General features: G+C 40.1%; 1 protein-coding gene across 2 annotated transcripts in view; it reads left to right on the plus strand.

Moving 5' to 3' along the window:
- The window catches only part of ABHD5 (abhydrolase domain containing 5, lysophosphatidic acid acyltransferase), a 28,936-nt gene extending 8,144 nt beyond the window's left edge, over nucleotides 1-20,792 (plus strand). Inside the window, exons 2-7 of one of the 2 annotated variants that reach the window (XM_008154489.3) lie at nucleotides 4,246-4,331; nucleotides 7,275-7,647; nucleotides 14,981-15,135; nucleotides 16,638-16,749; nucleotides 19,114-19,300; nucleotides 20,444-20,792. In XM_008154489.3, the coding sequence (XP_008152711.2) occupies nucleotides 4,246-4,331; nucleotides 7,275-7,647; nucleotides 14,981-15,135; nucleotides 16,638-16,749; nucleotides 19,114-19,300; nucleotides 20,444-20,533 (1,003 nt within the window). In that variant the 3' untranslated portion in view covers nucleotides 20,534-20,792. Of the gene's footprint in view, nucleotides 1-4,245; nucleotides 4,332-5,811; nucleotides 6,131-7,274; nucleotides 7,648-14,980; nucleotides 15,136-16,637; nucleotides 16,750-19,113; nucleotides 19,301-20,443 lie in introns of those variants that run through there. The other variant, XM_028134792.2, reaches the window with a different exon arrangement.
- Nucleotides 20,793-23,384: the final 2,592 nt, after the last annotated feature.

Genomic DNA, 23,384 nt, shown 5'->3' on the forward strand with positions numbered 1-23,384 from the left:
TTTAGAAAGTCATTTCTCGGGAAAGAAGGCTTTTATTTGTCCAAGTGTTATAATGTCCAATTTGGAAGTTTTCAATCGTTTATTGGTTGAGGAATTACTTCAGAGGAATATGTATATATGCACCTCTAATTGGAATATTTATAACAAAAATCAAAGCTTCATAGTTGCTCTAAATGAGATAGACTACTGTGCTTACAATAGCCTATAGAGAGCAATGATAAACCTAAATTTTTTCTCTTAACAGTACTAGCATAGGGATAGAGGCCATTTATAAAACTGTAAAATAATGAAATCCTTTTTACTTATAACCTAATTAGAAATGTTATTTAAGTGGCCAAGAGTGTGTGGAAATTGGCCAGATTTTTGTACATTTTCTTCAGAATACTTTGAAACCTCTTTCACTGTTTCACAATATTTATGGATTGTGCAACTCAGGTTTAGTAATACTATAGATAGTCCAGTGTCTTAGAGAACACAACAGGGATTACCAAGAAACTTAAATGTTGATTGGATAGGACATAAGTACAACATTAATGATATATTATTTATTTATTTATTTTGAATATATATTTTTATTAATTTCAGAGAAGAAGGGAGAGGGAAAGGGAGAGAGAAACATCAGTGATGAGAGAGAAGCATTGATCAGCTGCCCCTGCACACCCCACACTGGGGATCGAACCTATAACCTGGGCATGTGCCCTGACCAGGAATCGAACCATGACCTCCTGGTTCATAGGTCAATGCTCAACTGCTGAGCCACGCTGGCCATGAGCCATCTGTGTCTTCTTTGGGAAAATGTCTATTCAAATCTTTTGCCCATTTTGATTGAGTTTTTGTTGTTATTGAGTTGTATCAGTTTTTTATATATTTTAGATACTAACCCCTTATCAGATATATGGTCTACAAATGTCCTCCCTGTGAATGGCTTTTCTTTATATTATGATTGACACTTGGGTCACTTCTGAAATTAGAGCCTCGGTAATAGATGATGGTGTTTCTTGATTATCTGCTTAAATAAAATCTGGAAGTTAAATTTTACTTTTTTGTTTATTTTCCAAAGCTATGAAGATACTAACATGCAATGTCACTTGAATTTGTTAAGCAATTTAACTTACAATATAAATCGAAATTGCACATAAAGAGACATCTTGGTATGTTGTTCTCTCTTTTATAGGTGAGCCACATGAGTTTAATTTTACTTTTGATTTTTCAACCTCAGAAGAATGTTTGGATATCTGACAAGCTTCAGTCTTGTTCTAGCTTAGTTCTAGGCCTCCTAGACTAGAAATGCAGAATAACACTGAGTGACATAGAAGATCGTGTGGCAGGGGCAGAGAGTCCCTTTGAGGATGAGGTTAATTTACCCCACAGACAGGGGATGAGGTTGGATGGGTGTTTTAGAGCAATAGAGGTAGCAAGCTAAGGTGTGGGAACTTGTGAACAAAGATTGATCAGCTGAAGGATGGAAAATATAGACCCCCTGCTTTTCACCCTGTAAAGATGTGTAAAACCCCACTTTAAAAATTATCTGCTTTGATGAAAAGGTTGTTAGGAAAACAAGAAGAGTGTTAGTGGCTCACTCTTGTGGTTGAAAAAAATTTAATGTAATTTTTAATGTAATGTGCTAGGTTTGCAAATGTAAAAATATTACTTTGCCTCTTGGATAAGACATCCTGTCCTTTGAAAGTTGGTTTTATGATGAGAGGTAGACATAATTCCTGTATTACAGGCTGGAATATGACATTTTAAACTCTAGTGCCTAGTACATTGTAGGTATTCAAAGAATGTAATTCTTTTTTTTAAGATTGAAACAAAGATTGCATTTGTGTTCCTCCCGTCCCCCAGCATGTCTATGATGTCAGTTGGAATAATAGTAGATTATAGTTCATTTCACTTTAATTTTCTTTTTTTCTTGTTTTGTATTGACCTTTGATTTTCTCTGACAAAGAACTGTGTAAGATTTGAGGGATATTTTAAAATATTGATGAGACTGAGTTGTAACTAACTTCTTGGTACTAGCTCATATTTTTGTGACCACACATGGAACTTAGTGACTATTCCTGGACAAGAACAAAAGACCTTCAGCTTAGTAATGGTTTTAAAATTTTTAAGCTCTAAAGATCATGAGATTCTTTTAACTGCTTATTAACTGCTTTTATCCAACAGTTGAAAAATTGTTGAATAAATTGACAAGTTCATTGCTGATTTGTAAATAGGTTTATATGTTTACAAGTAGGCTAATATTAATGTTTTACATTAGTTCATACTTTGATAATAAGTTATATGGAACATTTGTGGGAGATGCCTAGAGGTCTTATGCTGTTAATACAGAAGGTTTAGGTTTAACGCTAACAGCAGAGACCATTGGAGTAGAGCCTCATTATAATACAGGCTATAATGTATCTTCTCTGCAGGCCTAAGGAATATGACTTTATCCTACAGGTAATGAGAACTCATATAGTATAAAGAAGGTGAACTCAAATCTCTACTTGTGTCATTTAACTTACTAGCTGTATACTCTTGGACCTGCCTGGTATTTAACATTTCTGAACCTCAGTTTTTACATCTATGAAATAGAAATAACTTGGAATGAGAGTAACCTGGATTGTGAGTGACTTAATCATTCAGCAAACAGTTACTGAGTGCCTGTTATACATAATGCCCAAAGGAATTCTACAGAGAAGGGAAATGTAGTAGGATGAGCCTACAAAGCTGAGAAAAAGCTGGATGCTGGGTCAACCCATCCAAAACTTAGCACATTTCTCTACTCACACCTATTCTTATTCATGTTCTTTGACGTCATTAGTGACATCTAAGACAAATCTCGGAAGCCTTTATTATACCTTTATATCCAACCAGTTATCAAATCCAGCCATTTTACTTTTTTTGGTATAAAATTTTATTATAATGAACGAGAGGCCTGGTGCACAAATTCGTGCACGGGTGGGCGCCGGCCTGCCCAGATTGGGGCCGATCAGTGCTGATCAGGGCCGGCAGGGGGAGGGACCGCGGGGGGTTGGCCGGTCAGCCTGCCTCCATCGGGCTGGTTGGCCGGCTGCAGTGCACATCATAGTGACCGGTCGTTCTGGTCGCTTGGCTTTTATATATATAGATTGCTTAAATATTAAGTGTTCATGGGTTGAATTTTGGGTCAAGATAGAGACCTTCATTATCATCCCAGAAAATTCTTTTATTACTCAAGTGATCCTCTTGTAATTCATTGCAACCAGTTCATTTCAGATGAAGCAATAACTTTTTTCATTCATATCAATGTATATTAATATGCCAGATATAGGAATATAAATTGAGAATACAATTGTGAGCACACCCTAGTCAGGCCAATCCCTGGGAAAAGTACAGAAGAGAGGATTACAGATAAATGGAGCCAGAACCATCAGATTTAGTCAGTCCCTCTTCTTCTGGACTTAAAGCTATGAACTTATAATTTTCATTATCATTTGAGCTGGATTGAGAGGGGTTTTCTGGAATTTGCCCCCATAGGCCACCTATAGGTTTACTCCACTTCCCCTGCCCCTACATAAAAAGGAGGAAATACAAACAGGAAATGGCTTTAATGTTCTACTTTTAGTCATGAGATTTGAAGGCTTATTATAAAAGCAATCTCATATTTTAATAAGATTTCTCTTCTCTCAATCCTCATAGCAGTTATATTTTATACCCTCTCATGGTCTCTGACTTGCCTGCACTTCCACCCGGGTAAGAGGCTGTCTTGCAGTGGGGAGAGGAATGCCTTTTTTTGTCCCCCCCCCCCCCATTTTTATTTATTGATTTTGAGAGAGAGAGAGAGCTGGGGGGAAGGGAAGAGAGAAACACGATTTGTTGTTTCACTTATGTATGCATTTATTGGTTGATTCTTGTATGTGCCCTGACCTGGATTGAACTCGAAATTTTGGTGCATCAGGACGATGCTCTAATCAACTGAGCTACCAGGGTTTGTCTTTTCTTGGTCTGCCCATTTTTAACCTCTGATTACTTAGAATCTGACTATCCACAGAGATGACATAGGTCGACTCTGATATTTACTTGTAGGGTCACAAGCTGGAGTTAAATGTCTGTAATCCAGTATTTTACCACAATGCTTTGTACCCATCAGGTGAATTTTGTCACATGTTGATAGCTTCACCCTCAGTAAGTTTGCTGTTCTGCTTTTCTTCTCTGTGTATAATAGTTGGGAGTTGAGAAGAGCATTACCTCACCTCTTTGTGTTTTGTTTTGATGCTCTAGGTCAGGATGGCTAACTGGTTGGCTTCCCACATGGTGTCCTACGTCTACATCACAACTTAAAGAAGCTGAAGAGAAAATTTTAAAATGTAAGGCTTTCTTCTTATACATTAACAGTTGTTTTCTAAAATAGGTTCAGTATTCACATTGTCCTGAAACTTAAGATTTTGTGGTGTGTTAGTTGTTTGCAGAACTTCTTTTTTCTTTTTCATGTCATGAGCAAGTACCTAAATGTGGGCAGGACAGGGGCTCCCAAAGTTTTTGGTCTTGGGTGTCTGTTATATTCTTAAATTAGTAAGGACCCTAAGGAGTTTTATTTATAGGTAATAGGTATCATTTACGATATTAGAAATTAAGACTGAGTAATTTAAAATATGTTTATTTATTTTAAAATAATAGTAATAAACCTATACAGGTTAAAAGAAGTAACATTTTCTAAAAATAACTACTTTTCAAATAGAAATGTAGTAAGAAGTATAGCGTTGTTTACGTGCTTGCAAATCTCTTTACTGTCTGACTTAATATAAGGCATCTGGATTCTCATATTTGCTTCTGCATTTAGACTGTTGGTAGTCACATCTTTTGTGATCTCTGGAAAACTCCACTATGTACCCTCAAAGAATAAGAGTGAAAAGGCAAATACAAAATACTAGAGGCCTGGTGCACAAATTTATGCATGGGTGGGGTCCGGCCAGCCTGCCCCGATAGGGACCAATGGGGCCAGGCCAGCTGGGGGTAGGGGCCGTGGGTGGTTGGCCAGCCAGCCCTGCCCCCTGGTCGAACTCCCAGTCGAGGGGACAATTTGCATATTACCCTTTTATTATATAGGATTATTATTATTATGAAAATAGATTTGACCTCATAGATCTCCTAAAAGAGTCTTAGGGGTTCCCCAGAGGTCCCTAGACTATGCTTTGAGAATGGGTTGTAGCCAGTACAGGGCACATGTCTTGTAGAATGGAACAAGGTCTGGACCAGAACAAGGTAACCTGGTCTAGGCCTAGATCAGCAATCAGGTGATTATAAGATCTTGGGCAAGTCACTTTTCTCAGCTTCTTGATGTTTACCTATAAAACAAGGGGGTAGGAGGATCATTAAAATTCCTTTCAGTTCTAGTATTCTGGGACTCTTTAATTCTACATTTATAATGGTGTGGAAACCTTTTTGTTTGTTTCTTTCTTATGGACACTGTAATTCTCCCAGACTTGTACTGTCTAGGTGTTCCCAGGTATCTGTGGGTATACTTTTAAGCAATAGTGTTTATGGTATACCAGTAGTTCTATTCTGCTGATAGAATTTAGAGGCATGGATTAAGCGATGCAGTTCACATATATGATTGTTGTGTATGTATGTGCAGGTATTTGTTGTGTATGTCATGTATGTTTTTCATCCACTCTACCACAAATGAATTTTCTTGTTTGTGCATTTGAATGATTCAGGAGTTTGGGTAATCTTTTTCTCTATAAAGCTGGGAAAGATGTCATTGTGGTTTACTAAAAAAATTCTTACAAACTGCTGAGCTCACGTGGCGGGGCGTGGCTTCCCCTGTGCCTCCAGGTTACCTAGGTCCTCATCAACTCTGTGGAGTTCAACCTTGACTGTGTTCATGGCACGTATTATATCCAAGGTGGAGTGGTTGGCACTTCAAGGTGGCTGATACTTGCATCTGGTTGCGGTGCCTAAAAGGCCAACTCATGGGTCTGAGCGTGATGAGAAATTTCTGAGAAGATGTACCAGGTGCTGCTGAAGGTGGATGTGTTGGAGGGCAACCTGCAGTGCCCAGAGTCTGCACATATGTTCCCATCGGCTTGGGATTCCCCAGCATGCTGCTGACTGATGAGGAAAGCGAGACTTAACCATGCCAGGCATCAGTTTTCATTCTGTAACTGTGTGTATCTTTGTTCATGTTTGTCCTGTTTGCTAATTATACACCCAACCCTTGGCCCAGTGACACACTAAACACAGTGAGTGTCCTTGAGCTTGGTATTGTTTTTTTCCTCATTAAAAAACAAACAGAAATTCTTGTCAGGAGATAAGGAAGGGTACTAGATGCCCACCTCATGCATTTAACAAACATACTGATTTCCTACTGCTAAGTTCTAAGGATGCAAATAGGAGTGAGAATTGGCCCCTGGTCCAGTATCAGACATGAAAGCAAGTGACTAATGCAGGGGGGTGAACTTGGCTCTCCATTGGTTGTCCACTGCAAGTGAATATCAAATAAGGGGACATCTAAAGTGTATAGCCATTCAGTTGATAATTTAATGTAAATGAATTTCAGATTAGTTTCATCTTTAGTCTTTTTAGGAGATATTTAAAGTATTTAGTCTCACAGCATTGAAGGCGAGTAAGAATTTTTATCTACAAAATGATGATGATTTGCACTTTCCAGAGAGAATTTTGGACTTGAACTCACACTATTGTCACTTATGCTGAAGAGTTCCTACCATAACATGTCACCTTTTTTCCTCTAAACTCTGAAATGACTTAAGATTTCAGTTATGTGTTTAAATACAGATACTGTTAATCCTTCCCTAAATTTATTATTTACTTTTTAGGGAAAAAGGTTTCTTTTGAGTCTGCAATTTAGTCTTCAATGCTTAATCGTCAAGTGTTAGAAAAATTCAAGGTGGCATTCTTTTGTTTTGTTTGCAAGGATAGAGACCTCCAAATAATGGATTCAGTGAATATTGAGTTCCTCTCCATTTCTAGGGGTAAAGTACTCTCATTTGATGGATGTGGAAAGAAGTCCGAAGAACTACATGACTTTCCAAAAGACCTTGACCATAGGAACTTGAGACTTGTCTGAGATGGATTTTCCTTCTTAGATGTAAAATATGATAGTTAAGAATTACTTGCTTCAGTGAAATGTATACTTTTTTTTTTTTTAGGAATGATATAATAAAGGCTAAGATCATATGAATGGCAACCAGTTGATTTGTAGATTATTAATTTCTGATTGCTCTGAGAATACTTCCCTTCTCAGAGGTAGTGAAGTTAAAAGCAGAATTTTTCTTTTATGTTTTTATTAGGTGTCCCCTGTATATATAAAAAAGAAGCTGTTCGTATATCTAATGGAAATAAAATATGGACACTGAAGTTCTCTTACGATGTTTCAAATAAGACTCCACTTGTCCTTCTCCATGGTTTTGGAGGAGGTCTTGGACTCTGGGCACTGAACTATGAAGATCTTTGCACCGATAGACCCGTCTATGCTTTTGACCTGTTGGGCTTTGGACGAAGTAGTAGACCCATGTTTGACAATGATGCGGAAGAAGTGGAGAATCAGTTTGTGGAATCCATTGAAGAGTGGAGATGTGCCCTAGGACTGGACAAAATGATCTTGCTTGGACACAACCTGGGTGGGTTCCTGGCTGCTGCTTACTCACTGAAGTACCCGAAAAGGTAAGTGATGGTGACACAAGAGAAGCACCTGTGCTAGTCTCTAGTTTCTATCTTTGGTGGTTTGTATCTGGGCCTTACAAGACAGATTCTCTTAAAGGACCCTAAACACGTCACAACTAATGGCCAATTTAGTAGCTGAAATAATGATGTCAGATTTTCCTATTTCACATGCTACACATTTATAGAAGCTTAAGAAGGGACTTTCTATTTGTTAAACTTAGAATATATACAGTTGAAGCCACAAATAAAAGTTGTTGTGGTATTGCTTACCATTAGACGTATGGATCCAGCAGGTTTTTCCAGGTTGTAATAAGCTGTAATAGGAAACCAGAAGGTTAGAAATTAGAAGACCTAGTGCTATGTTTTGGCTTAGAGCAAAATCACTTAACCTCTAAGCTTTAGTTTCCTCTAAACTACAGGAAATATACCTGCATAGTGTATTTTACAGGGTTTTTTAATTATACTGTGCCCTAACATTTATTGTTATAGAATTATTTTTCTAGTCATTTAATTAATAAGTTTTTGCCTCAGAATCTTTGTAGCATCTTCTCCTTTCTCTACCTGATTTTCTTGTGTTATTTCCTATTATTTATGTTACTTCTCTGAGGGGAGATCACGTTAGAGTGCTTAAAAAAAAATGGAAGAAAAGCTCATTTTTGTTTTGTTTATCTTTCGGAAAGAAACAAATAATAATCAGCATTTTTGGTTGCCAATGTATTTTTTCCATTGGACTAATTTTTAAATCCAAAATTGCAACCAACTGTGACATTGAGGGCTGTGAATGAGACATTGGATGATGGTCATTTTCAGAGTGCCTTCATGCACCCATGAGGCTGCCCATTGCATAACTCCATGTACATGTGGAGCAGCAGCCCTGTGTACCTGAGGTTTTCTTCCTCTGGGACAGCCAACTTTTCTCTACAGATTCTTTATTTAAACTTCAACATTTACACTTGACTTTTGTGGAGAGTTTATAGTCCTGTGTGTGCTAGACAGTGATAGTTTTTTCAACTGGCAGATCAGTTCTTTTAAAAAAATCAAATTTCCTTCACCTGGTTGGCTGTTTGGGATTACTGCCTTTAATTGTGTCCTACTCTTAGTGACACATGTTTGTCACTGAGAGAAGGAAGTGGATACTTTTCTGGTATAAGACAACAGGGTATTTGTGGAGATTGGACTTCCTTTGTTTCGTAACAGATGTTTATGAGGTCTCTCTTGTGGTATTTATCCCTTGGAGAGGTGACATGGGCCAGACTCTGGTTATGAAACCCCTGAGTCTTAGAATCCTGGCTCTTCGTGGCTATCTGCTAGTTAAGTTAGGGAGATTTTCACTTGCAGTTGTGAAATGTTTAAAGAAATAAGGGGTTTCAGAGGGAATGATTGCTTTAAAATTACCTATAAAAGAGAATAGCAACATATTTTGAATGACATGGTTGACAGAATAGGTATCTAAAACAAAGCCAGTGATTCCAGCCTTGGACTGACTACATTTATAGAAATTGATCTTTGAATGTTTGTGCCTAATACTAGAAATAAAACTAAAGTACTAAAACTAAAGTGTTCGGGACCAAGAACCACCAAATATTAGCAATAGATGAATATGAGAAAGCTTGAAATAATTAGCATGTTTAAATTGGCTGATTGCTAACAAATATTGAGTAGAACTCTATAGAATGTGTTGAATAGTCAATCCTGAATTCTTAACTGCATAACTTAAATTATTCAATACAGGTTAATTTCAAAATAATGAGATTCTCTGCATTTTCAAATATCCCGAATCATTAATGAAGTTCAGTTAAAACCCTGTGCTTGGCACATAATGGGTGTCCAGTTTTAAATGAATGAAATAAGGAGGCTACTAGACTGATGTGGCTCGAATGCCATGGCCTGTGTAAGCAAACCAGAATCTAAGCCTGTAAATGTCTCAAGGTTATGAAATCAAAAACTAAGGACAACGAATCACAAACAGCCAGTCTTTCCTCTTGCTCAGTGGAGCATTCCTAACTACTTCTGGTTGGCACTGCCTGATTCAAATCCGTTTTTGCTCAAATAAACTCTTAAAAATTTTAATTGCTTCATTTTACCTTTTACCAGTATCAACTAAGCAAGTATGGAACTATCTACTCTAGATGTCTCTTATCCAACTTTCAGGTATTTCTTATAAACTGAGGAAAAGGACACTAAGAAACTAACTTAGAAAGTGTTTACAAGTTACAACAGAATAGGTTACAACTAGTCTTTACTTCAGGAAAAGGTTTTCAGATCATCTAACCTTTTGACCTTGCCTGGCTCTGTCTTCAGACTCTACAGAGGTGGGCTGAACATTTCTTCTCAGCCTTTCTTGAGAAGAAAGGTGGTTCTACTTGATCTGAAGTTGGAGGTATTTAGTTGGTTGTGCTCTGGACCTGTCCCATTCTCCCCAAGTGGCTTGGAGGCAATGGGAAATACCTGGGCCTAACTCCATCTGAGAATTGCTCATTTGTGCACTCACTAGAGTTCTTCCTGGTCCTTTTTTTTTTTTTTTTTTTTTCCTTTCCTTGTTGCATAAGTAGGTCCTGCAGACTCCCTGTGCATTTTAGTTCTTGCTCTGAACATTCTCCTTGTTATAATATATCTAGTTGGTGGCAGAACTTAAAATTTATGAAAGTCAGGTTTTATACCTTTGGTAGCACTTAGACTCAGCTGTCCCAAGGGGTTAGAGCTTGTGTGTTGTCCACCCCTTTGCCCTTTATACTGCAATCACCTCACCATCTTCCAACTCGGGACCTACTCTAATGACTAACCTGGAGAAGAGTGCCTCTTTATGTTTTAAAACTGATGGGCTATTGTCCTCTCGTTCCTGCTCTGCTGGTTCTTTGTTTTTTATGTAGTTCAAATCAGTCTCTGATTCTTGACAAAGGTGTCTGATAGGATGACTCACTTGTGGTGTCTGGGTGGACCCATTCCTTAAGCCTAGATGTGAACTAACAATCCCATCATGCTCTCAGCTGCAGAATATGAGAGGCTAGTGTCTGGATTACTATACTAATTTAGTTATACTACATTAAAACCAAATAACTACTATCAAATGAGATGATCTTTTTATTAGAAAAGGAGGCGAGAAGATAGCCAGGAACTTGGGCTACTGCAGGGTTATAATAACCTGTGATACAAAACCTGTGGTCAGGCTTTCCTGGAGGATGAAAGTTAAATTACTCACTGCTCATGTGGTTCTTGCCACTGTCTTCCCAGCTCCCTGGAATGAATTCTTCTCCAGTAGTCTTCCTATTTTTGCTACTGTAACTGTCTAACATTTATATTTATTATTTGATAACTTTGCACAGTCTATCTCATTTTAAAGCCTTACAATAAAAAACAAGGAACAGTTATTTTTAGAACCCTCAGTATGAGTTATATGTGTGTGTGTGTGTGTGTGTGTGTCTGAAACAAAGTTTTGTGCAATGATACACTTATATATTTTTCTACTCCACATTATATAATTTTATTAAAAAACAATCAGACCAGACTGGCTCTGACTCTCTAAATGGATTTTACTACCCATTGTGAGTAGTAACGACCTGCAAGATTAATATGAGAACTTATTGTGATGTTCTCATGTCATCTGGGAAACCAGGAAATCCAGACTGGATAGCTCCTCTGCTTGTTACTTGATTATATTTTACAAAATTTATATATCCTAATAGACAAGGACTGAAAGGAAATGTGGACAACAATATTCCAAATGTTTACTGATCATCTATTATGTGCTAAGCACTATGCTAGGCTGATGACACAGGATCAGTTATTAGAGCAATTTATTCTCATTAAAAAAGGGGGGAGCATGTACTCTAGTATGTACACTTTGCATAATTTGTTACGCTGGCATTCTTACCTGGAAATGATATTTTGCAGATCCGTAGTAAACAGGCAAGCCAAAATTAAGGCAAAACCAAAACAATCACTTAACTCAACTTTTCCTCCCTCGAATTTTCCTTTGTCGTCCTTCTTGGGTTAGCAGGTCTGTGAGAGTCTAGAGCAGACTGCGAAAGATCCTACAACAGATTTTAACAAAAGTTTAGTCATCTTTTAGGGTAGAGTAATTTTTTTCTTTAAGAGGTAAGTCAATAGTGAATAATACCATTTTTTCTTTTTTCTTTCTTTTTTTTGTTAATCCTTACCTGAGGCTATTTTCTCCATTGATTTTTAGAGGGAGTAAAAGGGAGGGGAAGAGACAGAGCGAGAGAAACATCGATTGGTTGCCTCTTGGGGATCGAGCCTGCAACCAAGGTATGTGCCTTTAACTGGAATCGAACCTGTGACCCTTCAGTCTGAGGGCCAACACTCTAACCACTGAGAAAAACTGGCCAGGGCAATAATACTATGTTTTAACATTAATCTTTGCCACTTTCAAATAGGTGGCTAGTTCATAAATTCTACTCGTACCTCTGACCTTTCCCCCTTCCTCAAATCTCAATGTGGGCTGTAGGAGAGGAATTTAGGAGGAAGTCAAAATGTCAGAGATAGTCTCTGCCATTAAAACAAAACAAACTCATTCCCATCCCCCTTCTTTACACTATTATAAAATAACTAGAGGCCCAATGCACGAAATTCATGCACTCAGAGGGGGGGTCCCTCAGCCCAGCCTGCACCCTTTCACAGTCCAGGAGCTCTTGGGGGATGTCTGACTGGGGAGCAGGCCTAAGCCGGCAGTCGAACATCCTTAGTGCTGCTGTGGAGGCGGGAGAGGCTCCCACCATTGCTGCTGCACTCGCCAGTCGTGAGCCCGGCTTCTGGCTGAGTGGTGCTCTCCCTATGGGAGCACACTGACCACCAGGGGGCAGGTTCTGCACTGAGCGTCTGCCCCCTGGTGGTCAGTACACATCATAGCGACTGGTCGTTCCCCCGTTTGGTCGATTTGCATATTAGCCTTTTATATAGGACTAGCTTTCCCATTGCAGGAAAAATCCTGCAATAGGATTTCCTGCTGCACTCTACCCCGCCTCCGTTCCTCCCTTGTCCCCCGCCTCACCTTCTCCTCCAGCCCGCCTGCGTTTCCGTTTGCCCCCGGCCCCGCCTCCGCTCCGCCCTTGCCGCCGGCCCCGCCTTCTCCTCCAGCCTGCCCGCGTTTCCCTTCGCCCCCGGCCCCGCCTCCGTTCCTCCCTTGTCCCCCGCCTCACCTTCTCCTCCAGCCCGCCCGCGTTTCCCTTCGCCCCCGGCCCCGCCTCTGCTCCGCCATTGTCACCCGCCCCGCCTTCTCCTCCAGCCCACCCGAGTTTCCCTTCGCCCCCGGCCCCGCCTCCGCCCCGCCCTTGTCGCCAGCCCCGCCTTCTCCTCCAGCCCGCCTGCTTTTCCGTTCGCCCCCGGCCCTGACTTCGCTCCTCCCTTCTCCTCCCCTCCCCCCGCTTTCGACGCTGTCTTGATATGCAAATTAGCCGCCATCTTTGTTGGGGTAATTTGCATACTCATCCTGATTGGCTGGTGGGCGTGGCTTGGCTGGTGGGCGTGGCTTAGGTGTAGCGAAGGTGCGGTCAATTTGCATATTTGCCTATTATTAGATTAGATAGTCTCATAGAACTTTTATGAGTGAAGGCACTCAAGGTCTATAGAAATCTCTTGCATCGCACATTTCCACGCAGATTCATAGTTACATTCTACAAATCTTGGTGTTATGAAATCTAGAGTATAGAATTAGGACCAGCCTAGAGTTGATAAAAGTGAAGGGCTTTGCCTTTACTAATATCTTTCTTTTTTGTGGCTTAGCTTGTCCTTAGGAGAGAGCCTTCTGCCCAATGGCTTGTTGGCATCTGTTAGTATCCTAAAGTCAGGAAATGTGCGTTTTAATCTTTGTTCTACATTCACTAGCTTTTTGTCCTGGAGCAGGTCAGTGTATCTCAGCTTCCTTCTCAAATCTGTGAGACAGCAGATTGGGCTGACTTCTCCAAGGGCCCTTGGAGCTCTGGGTCTGTGTGCTGAAACTTTCTGTTGGAGAAAATGCAGTCAGAACAAAGGACTCATGTGTGCTGGCAAAAGAGCAAAACATTTAATATCAGGAATAATAGCCACCTTTACCCCGTGTGCTGGTTTCTTTACTTTTCTGATTCATTTATGACTTAGGAGAGGGACTTTAGAATCATTATCATTTCATCCCTGGGAGATTTTTGCTGGTATTTGTTGGCTGTTTTGTTTACAGTTGAATATCATCTGTGTCAGGAGGACCCTTATGCTCTGCTTAGATCTGCGTGATTTACTATATAATATAGTAATATTATAGTACTATATTTATTATATAATATAGCCACTGGAAGGAAGTACTGCTGAGAGTTCTGGCTTTCCTCATAAGGAAGCAGTTTCAAAAGATGGAAAAATAAAACTATTAGTGATAGGAAACAATTTTATATGAGTTTGGACTGAAAATTTTCCATCTCTTTTGTCGGTAAGGAAGAAAATTAGGAAAGGATAGCATCTGAGGCAAGTTTAGCATGATGTCATGGGTACGGTAGGTGTGCTCCTGTTCACCAAAATAGCATCCAAAACTAGGAAGTACATTTCAGCCCATTTTACGACTTTATCCTTATGTTTGTGAAAAGTCAATTTAAAGTTATTTTGAGCCCACTTAAACTCCTAACTCCTCCTAAGCTATTTTATGAGTGTAATATTAATCTTCAGTCATTTCTGCAGTGTCCACCTTGATATAGATTGAACCACTGGATTTTTCTGAGTGGTCATCTGTCAGAGTGTAGCTTAAACAACAACAAATACAATTTTTCAAGAATAGTCACACAGTATCATATACTCTTAGATATCCTCTCAAATCCCAAAAGTTTATATATAACTAGTTTATATGTAACGAATCCATGCGCCAGTAGCTCTCTGCAGGGCCTGGCCACTCTGCGCCTGCTGCCCAGAGGCTCTCTGCTGCCCAGAGGCCTATCCGCGCCCTGGCCTGGCCAGAGGCTTATCCGCGGCCGGGCGCAGAACACTTGCCTCGTCGCCAGGGCGATGACACAAGCATTCCACGGGGTGACAAAGCAAGCATTCTGCCAGGCCACTCATGCTGCCTGCTCTCAGCGGCACCCCCTCAGGACTGGGGGACTCCAGTGAGGCTGAGAGGACTGGACGCCGCCATCTTGTGGCTATGGGCACTGCAGCTTTGTGGCGGAGTGATGGTTAATTTGCATATTACCCGGTTATTAGATAGGATAAGAACATGATGTAATCTCTTCAGTCCTTGGTCTTGTCTGTAATGTGAAAGTTGTTAAAGGTGGTTCTTTTGTCTTTACTTCATAAATTGTGTTAATTCTTGACACTAGGGTGAATTTGCCAAATGAATGTAAATCTGTTCTTTTCCCAACAGGGTAAATCATCTCATTTTAGTGGAGCCTTGGGGTTTCCCTGAGCGACCGGACCTTGCTGATCAAGACAGACCAATTCCAGTCTGGATCAGAGCCCTGGGAGCAGTATTGACTCCCTTTAACCCTTTAGCTGGCCTCAGGATTGCAGGACCCTTTGGTGAGTGTTTAGATCTGTACCCTAGGAAAGCAGAATGTTTATAGTTGAGCAGTAAAGAAGTATTTATTGATCACCATTGTTAGTCAACATCTTAAAAACAAAGAGAAAAACTGAACCTTACTTTTTCTCCTCTAAGAAGTACCAATCCATGCATAAAGATGAATGAAACCAGACCCTTCTCCTCAATGAGGAGTCTTTGAGGGACTGGGCTGGGGGGAGTGCTCTGTGGACCTGTTGGTGGGCATTAAAGAGCACGTGTCAGGCTGATGATATCCGGCTGCAGAGATCATGTCCAGCTGCAGATTTTGAAGCCTGACTTGATCTACCATGGAGATGACGGCAACACTCACAGAATCTTTTCTCATCCTATAATGTCAGAGGGTTAAGAAGATAAAGAAGTTCTTTTCTGCAAAGATTTTGGGAACTCTTGTTTTGTGTTTCCAGTCATATTTTGAGGTACCAGTGCTTAGTCTTTGATTTAGGTTCATTTGACTCTCAGCTCCTCTGTTTTAGTCTCAAAGCCAAGGGAGTTTCCTTCCTTTTTGTCACAGATGGTGGTGGTCTGGACCTCCTCTGAACTACCTAAGAGTCTGTGTAGTAAATGGTTTTGACTTGATCAGAGTCACACCAGTAGCAGTTATGGAAAAAATAAAGTATGAAAAGAAATTAGGAGACAATGGTAGAGGATGGATGCCTCCCATTTATTGCTTGCACATGAAGGTGGTGGTGATGATGGAGAGTAATGTAGACCAGTGGTCGGCAAACGCATTAGTCAACAGAGCGGCAAACCACGGTTCGCAAGCCGCATGTGGCTCGCAAGCTGCAGTTTGCCGACCACTGCTGTAGACTATTAACTACATCATACAAATTCTTGATGGAGCTGCATAATTCCTTCAGAAATAGGAAGGAATGTCACTAAAGAACTAAGACCTTGCTAGAATAATAGGCAGTGATAGCAGAAAGGGAAACTGGTTAGTCCCTGAGCCCCAGAAATATGATGGCTCCTGCTCTTTATCTTCTTTCCTTTAGGGGCCTTGTCCCTGCTCTCCCCTCAGGGCCATCGGACCACTGTGGATGCCTGGAGTATTGCTAGTGACCCAAGCAGAAACCCTGAATTTATTTTTTCACAGAAATATATATATCTTGGAAAAATATAAGTTCATTTTATGTATGAGCTGCTCTGTTCATCTGCCATGTTTAATATAATCTATTTTCCTACAAAAACAAATCTTAGAAAACAATCCTATGTTTTTGAATTAAAGAGCATCTGTAGGTCACTATGGGACACTTTAATTCTTACTTTGAGCTCTCCTTCGGGAACTTGAGGAAAGCAGCTTCTAGGATATGTGTTTCTTTCCACCTAAAATATACATTTGAATACATACGTTGTAAGCATATAATGCTCATTGTATAAGCAAACACTGAAACTTTCTGTATTAACCTATAAGTCAATTATAATTTAAAACACTGATAATTTAAAACATTCATTTTTTATTAAATAGGTTTAAGTCTAGTACAGCGTTTAAGGCCTGATTTCAAACGGAAGTACTCTTCAATGTTTGAAGATGACACTGTGACAGAATACATCTACCACTGTAATGTCCAGACTCCAAGGTAAGGCTTATCATTCTAACTGTACTGTGTTCATAGTTTAGACTTTTCTTTTTTGAAAATATGCTAATAGTCTAGGAGATGTTATCAGTAGTTAAATGACTAATTCTTAAGTTACTTATCTGTTCTTGGAGCACTTTTTGTGTAAAACACTACTGGATTCTGATAGGAATTTGAAAAGCAAGACCTGTTTTCTTCCCCTAAAATGCTTATGGATCACTTGAGGAAGTCTTGGTCTCAGGCATCTCTAAGAGATCATCAGAGTTGAGAGATAAGAAGATTTCATATAAAACCACATTGCCAAACTGAATAGGAATGTTCTCCCCAAAAAAGAGTGCTGGATTAAGCAATCTAAATCGTTTTCTGTATCATGGATCTTCTTAGGACCTTTTACTCTGCTAAGAGTAATAAATCTCCCAAGTTCAGGAGAGATGCTATGCAGCACTTTTTAGTTCATTTGATGATTGCACCTCTCGTTACTAAGCAGCTCTTAATGTTTGCAGTGTGTGAGGAATAAGTAAAGGGTGGGGGGAGAGGAAGAGAGATCCTGCATGTATTTTGACAGTAATTACAAGGATAGAGAGAGTGAGAGAGCATAGTAGCTAGAGGGAGCAAGAAGGCCAAACACAGGTGTTTCTTTAAAAAAAAAAAAAAAGACTTAAAAAAATATGGATATTGTGTGCAAGGAACCAGGGGAGAAAACGGAGCCCAAAGAGGGTGGGGAGCTAGGAAGAGCCCGGAAGACAAGACCTAGAGTTGGTAGGTTGAGGACCAAGAAGGGCGTGTGAAGGTGAGCGCTCCAGTTCTCCTGCTTCTGTGTGTACCAGCGTTCTTGGAGCTCGTCAAAATGTGATTCCTGAGCCCTGTTTCCGGGAGTCAGGCTTAGCCGTTCTGGGCTGCATCTTTAACACATGCTTTCAATGTAGCTGGGCCGTGGCCCACACTTTAAAACACAGAAGTGGTTCCTCATCCGAGCTAAGATGGAGACGTGAGTGTGAAAGGCTGAGAGGCTAGATGCAGAGGCAGTCTCCCTCACTTTTTTTCCTCCCTAACTTTTGACAGCGAATATGTATACCTACTTCATTAAAGATTGAGGCTCTGGAAGCTATTGAGGTGTGGCTATGGCCTCACTCTTTAATAAAGTAGGTTAGAGGGAGGCTGGAGAGGTTTGCGGTCCTCAAGAGATAGTTTTGTGACTCAGGCAATAGGATCTGGTAGATTAGGTCTACACACTTTATTGACTTATTCCTACAGTTTTTAGTGGTCTATCCCAGATACATCATGTGTTTTCCTACACGGTCTTAGTGTTTTACTCTTCACTTACATTTCATGATTACTTGTGACTGTGGTAGCCTTTCTTATGGTGGACCTTAAAGTCTTCATAAAAGGCAATTCAAAATTACGCCTAGTACTGTAAGAAAAGCAGAAATGACAGCAAAATGGGTCTATCCTGGGAGTTTGCAAAGTGTTGTGTAGCCATGACTACAAGAGAAGAAGCAGGAAAGACTCAAGGAAACAGTTCATTATATTCACAGGTTCCAAGGGATCACAGAAAGGTCAGGTTTTGGACAGGAGACAGAAGACAGGAACAAGGGGAAAATAGGTCAGAGTCTTTATGGGGTCTTCCGAAAAGGCACACAGCAGGCAGGTTAGCATTTGGGACTGGCCAGTGGAGTAATTTCAGTAGGCTCAAAGGATGGGGGGATAGTCTCTAGTTGCCGGTTCCCTGGTCCTGGGATGAGTAAGGCAGAGGAACATTGCCTCCTAGAATGTCTGGCCAACAGAAGAGGCAGGATTCTGCACTGGTTCATTTGCATATCAAAGGCATGTTCCCTGTGGAGTCCTGTGCCACCTCTAAGAAATGGCTAGTTCCTGGAGGCACCTTCTCTCAGCCAGAAAGGTTTTAAGATGTCAAATGTTAAAAATGTAACCAATACACAAAAAATGCTTAATTTTAATTTCTTCTTATCTTGGTATAGACTTTGCCATTGCCTATAAAAAGCTGGTGCTATGAACCTGTGGAAAAGCTATCTTCTATATTTGAAAAAAGTTAGAATGAAAAAAATACATTTTAACTATCCCCATAAGAAATTTAATAACATGGAGTTAGGGCTGCAAGTTTTGATTTGGCTTTATTTAATTAACTAGAGTTTGGACATCCATGTTTATCCAACAAAGCACATATCTTCTGCTGGGTGTATACAGAGATATAAATCTTCTGTGGGGTTGTTCCTTACAGTTTCTACTAAATTGATTTCTGTTTAAGCTGAGGTTTTTGTTAAGTGGGGAAGAAGCTTAATGTGAGTCTGTTTTGATACATGCTCCTCCCCAGAAGTCATCCGTGCGATTTTCTTCTTTTTCTTAAAGTGGTGAGACAGCATTCAGAAACATGACTATTCCTTATGGATGGGCAAAAAGGCCAATGCTCCAGCGAATCGGCAAAATGGACCCTGACATTCCAGTCTCGGTGATCTACGGTGCCCGGTCCTGCATAGACGGCAATTCTGGCACCAGCATCCAGTCCTTACGACCACATTCATACGTCAAGACAATAGTAAGTGGGTGGCTTTTTTGGGGTTTTCAGTTAGGTGAGATCTGTTCTAATCTTTGCCGTCAGTGAGATTTCAGGCCACCTATGCTTTCACACCTGAGCTGTGCACTGCAGCCTCGGTCTGAGATCTGGGGTCACTTGTGATGGGGGTAGGATTGGACCCACACTAGTCTTCATGTCTAGGCAGTGAATTGCCTTTTTAAGGGCTTTGCCTGTCCTTAGAACCATAGTGTTTTTGAGGTGGGAGAGACTGGAAGAGGGAGGGGTAGGTCCAGTAGCACCTTGGCCAAGTCCCACCTCACAAAGCAGCACATTCTCACTTTGTTCAGTTGATCTGCTGGCCCTGGCTTAGTGGTCAATTTGGAATGGTTTGTTTATTTTTTTTGCATGTTAAAATTTTAATGAAGCTCAATAGATTTTTTTTCTCTTTATTCTCTCAGATTCTTTATTTGATAGAAATATCCAGGGTGAGGTAAAAGTAGGTTTACAGTTGTGAGTACATGAAACAGAGTTGATTCTTGCATTGTTATTTATTAATTGTATTATTTTCCATACGAATAACTAACTATAAACCTACTTTTTCCCCAGCCTATATAGTAGCTAGATGCCTCAGAACAGTGTTGCTTATTCTTTTTCTTTTCTTTTTTTTCATAAAAAGCAAGTTGTTCACTTTATTACAGTTTAGTGCTTTCGTAAAATAAATATCATAGAATATCAAACAGACAGTGAAGGACAGCACGCTGTGCAGAGCATGTACCAGAGTTCATGGGGCCTCCCACCGTGCGTGCGCACACACACATCCCTTCAGGGTTCGTACCGTTTCCCCTGCCCCCTCTCCACCTACAACTATGGGACAGTCACACTCATCTGATGTCATCATTATGCGATCTGAAGAGAAACCAGAGTATTATTTTTTTTATTTTTTTAATTGATTTCAGAGAGGAAGGAAGAGGGAGAGAGAGAGAGAAACATCAATGATGAGAGAAAATCATTGATCAGCTGCCTCTTGCACGCCCCACATGGGGGATCAAGCCCTGTGTTTTATTTACATATAGCTGTTCTAACTTTCATTGATAAGTGTCTTTGCTTATGTCATTGCTTTAGTAAATCCATTTCCTCACTGACCACCTGCTTTTCCTTTCCCAGGCCATCCTTGGAGCAGGGCATTATGTGTATGCAGATCAACCTGACGATTTCAACCACAAGGTGAAGGAGATCTGTGACACTGTGGACTGAGCACCTGGGTGGTGGGGGAAGCCTGCTGACTGATATAGCTCCTCAGCATCAGTCAGTCCACGGTGAAGAGTAAGGAACACAACAGAACCAGACAGTCTTCTTGACTGTACTTTGCACCTGTTTTCTCTGTGAAGCTGCTTGCACACTTAAACCAGTTAGTGCCTTCTAGAAGAATGCCTTTCTTTCTCCCTCACAAAGCCAAAATATACAAGAGCCTCCGAATCTAATAGCTTTAATAAAAGGTTGTTTGTCGCTCTGCTGTACTGAGAAATGGTAATTTTTTCAACTGAAATTTTTTTCATTTCTGTCTAACTTTGCTACGTCAGGCACTTTTTATATTTCAGTCTATATTGCCTATTTTAAAAAGTGATTTCTGTATTTATGTTTTATATACTGTAAAGGTGCACTTTATTTTCTTTGTCTGCTTGTATTTGCCATGTCTAATAACTGATACATAATGCATCAACATTCAATGTGTTTTTATGTAAAAATGTGTCACCTTTTTAGAATACTTCACTTTTGAAATGGAGTGATGAGATAGCATTTTGGGTAAAAAATAGGAATTGATCACTAGCATTAATTTTTCTGATTTTCCTCTGTACTCTATTTAAGGCTGCAAAGCCATGGTCAGCATTTTAAATGTGATCCAGCCTGACATCTACAGCAGTGTGACTCCTGGGGATCTCCTACGTGTGGTGCAATGCTCCACTTCCAGCAAAGCACAGCAGTAATGCTTAGGTCAGTGGTCGGCAAACCGCGGCTCACGGGCCACATGCGGCTCTTTGGCCCCTTGAGTGTGGCTCTTCCACAAAATACCACGTGCGGCGCGCACATACAGTGCGATTGAAACTTCGTGGCCCACACGCGCAGAAGTCAGTTTTCGGCCTGGGCGAGTCTATTTTGAAGAAGTGGCGTTAGAACACTCAAGGGGCCAAAGAGCCGCATGTGGCTCGCGAGCCGTGGTTTGCCGACCACTGACTGAGGTGATCCAAGAACTGAAAAGCCTTAACAAAGGCTATCCTTCTTCCTCACATAATATGAGTCTTTTCTGTGAGCCAGGATGCAGCAAAGTGAACAGATTTCCTCACTGAGGGATAGTAGGACTGTTACCTTCCAGTAAGCCAAATCGTATCTTTTCATTAACATGTAATCTTGTAGATCGGTGCTAAAACTGGATTATATTTTTACCACTAAATATAAAATAGATAGTGCTGTTACATCTCATGGCACCAGAGATGAGCTAGCACTTGGGTTTGTTTTTTTTTTTTTTAAGTTTTGTGTTAATTTACATGCTTGAATTTATACTAAAATTCTGTAAGGTTGATTGAACTATTTAACAACTGCCATCAAATGTAGTACTTTTTTGCTGTTTTAAAATGAGAACCTCTGAAACTGTGAAAAAGCTCCATGTGGTAACTGGCTGCTGAGAAGACCCTTCGAAGAAGAAAACAGGATTGTCACGGACACGGCATTTCTGACTCAGGTTTTGCTAATGTTCTTGTCTAGCAGAAAGGTGGTTATGGAAATAAAAACAGTAACCTAGAGCAAATAATGGTTTCATGGTTTTGACTGTTGCATTTTTTAAATGGTTAATTAGGAAATTTCTGTTTGTTAAACGTAAGGTTGTATCACTTGTTGATAAACTGCCAAAAAGATTGAATGTTTTCAACATTATTTTCCCTACAAAAGAATAGGCAATATATACAGATTACACTGAAGCAAAACAGATAGGTTCCCAATGAATTTGTCTCACTTGTCAGATTAAGTAGGTTAGTGCCAAAGGTAAGAGCCAAGACATGTCCGATTTCTCTGCCGTTAGAACCAAAATAGCCTTTACTTTTTAGTTGATAGTTTAGATGGCCAGATTCAAGCATATGTGGTACAAATAATTTGAGTGATAGTTTTGTATTTTTGTTTGACAGACTCGCCTATCTCCCTTAATTATTGTTTGCTGGACAAATGACAGGTTTCTGTGTAGGAAGCCTGGTCGCAATCCCCCGGGGCGGGGGGTGAGGGAGGACAGTTTCTAGGTTCACTTAGTAAATGGGGTTTCAGCCACGAATGGGCCAAGTGGTTCAGGAAAAAGATGTACCCAGTTGTCAAGTGGAACTTATTTTCCTACTGACTGATTTTGCTTTATTTGAAAAATGTTGTCATAATCCTTTTTAAAAGTTAAATTTTACCTCGGGCTATAGCATATGTAATTTTGTGAAGATTGAGCTAGCAGAGAAAATCAACAGTCCTCAAATTCCTGAACATAACAGTGGTTGCTAAATGTTTTTTAAAATCAATCACAGGATTTGATCTTTGCTAATTTATGCACAACGTACTCCAATGTTATTTTACAGAATGAATTTTACTGTGATCGTCACAACAAGACAACTGCTGTGCATGTTCGTGAGTTTTCCATGATAGCCCGGTGTATTTACCACCAGTTACTACAGGGCCATGGATCCAGTGAGTGTTCAGAACACTAGGCATTCTGTGGGCAGGCTGCTCTGCAGTGCTGTGCCCTCCACACGTGGCCCCCGTGTTCACACATCCCTTAGTATAGTTTCTGTTTTCTTCTAAAACTAATTTTTTTAAAAAAGTTTATCTAGAGTTGGTTTCAGAATATTACCTAGAAAACACTTTTGAAATGTCTTCATATATGTATTTCATATATTTATGTTTATATTTGAAGGGCACATTAGATTCAATATAACAATATTTTTCCCCCTGTATAAAGGTATTAGAAAAAACAAACAATTGCCAGGAGAGACAGTTGCTTTAGCAATGATATTGGTGGTGTCATTTGAAACTCTGTTTATATATGATAAAGCAAATATTATGTCCATGGAATTCAGAGCCA

Source organism: Eptesicus fuscus, chromosome 18 (assembly GCF_027574615.1).
Source record: "Eptesicus fuscus isolate TK198812 chromosome 18, DD_ASM_mEF_20220401, whole genome shotgun sequence".
Taxonomy (NCBI): Eukaryota; Metazoa; Chordata; class Mammalia; order Chiroptera; family Vespertilionidae; genus Eptesicus; species Eptesicus fuscus.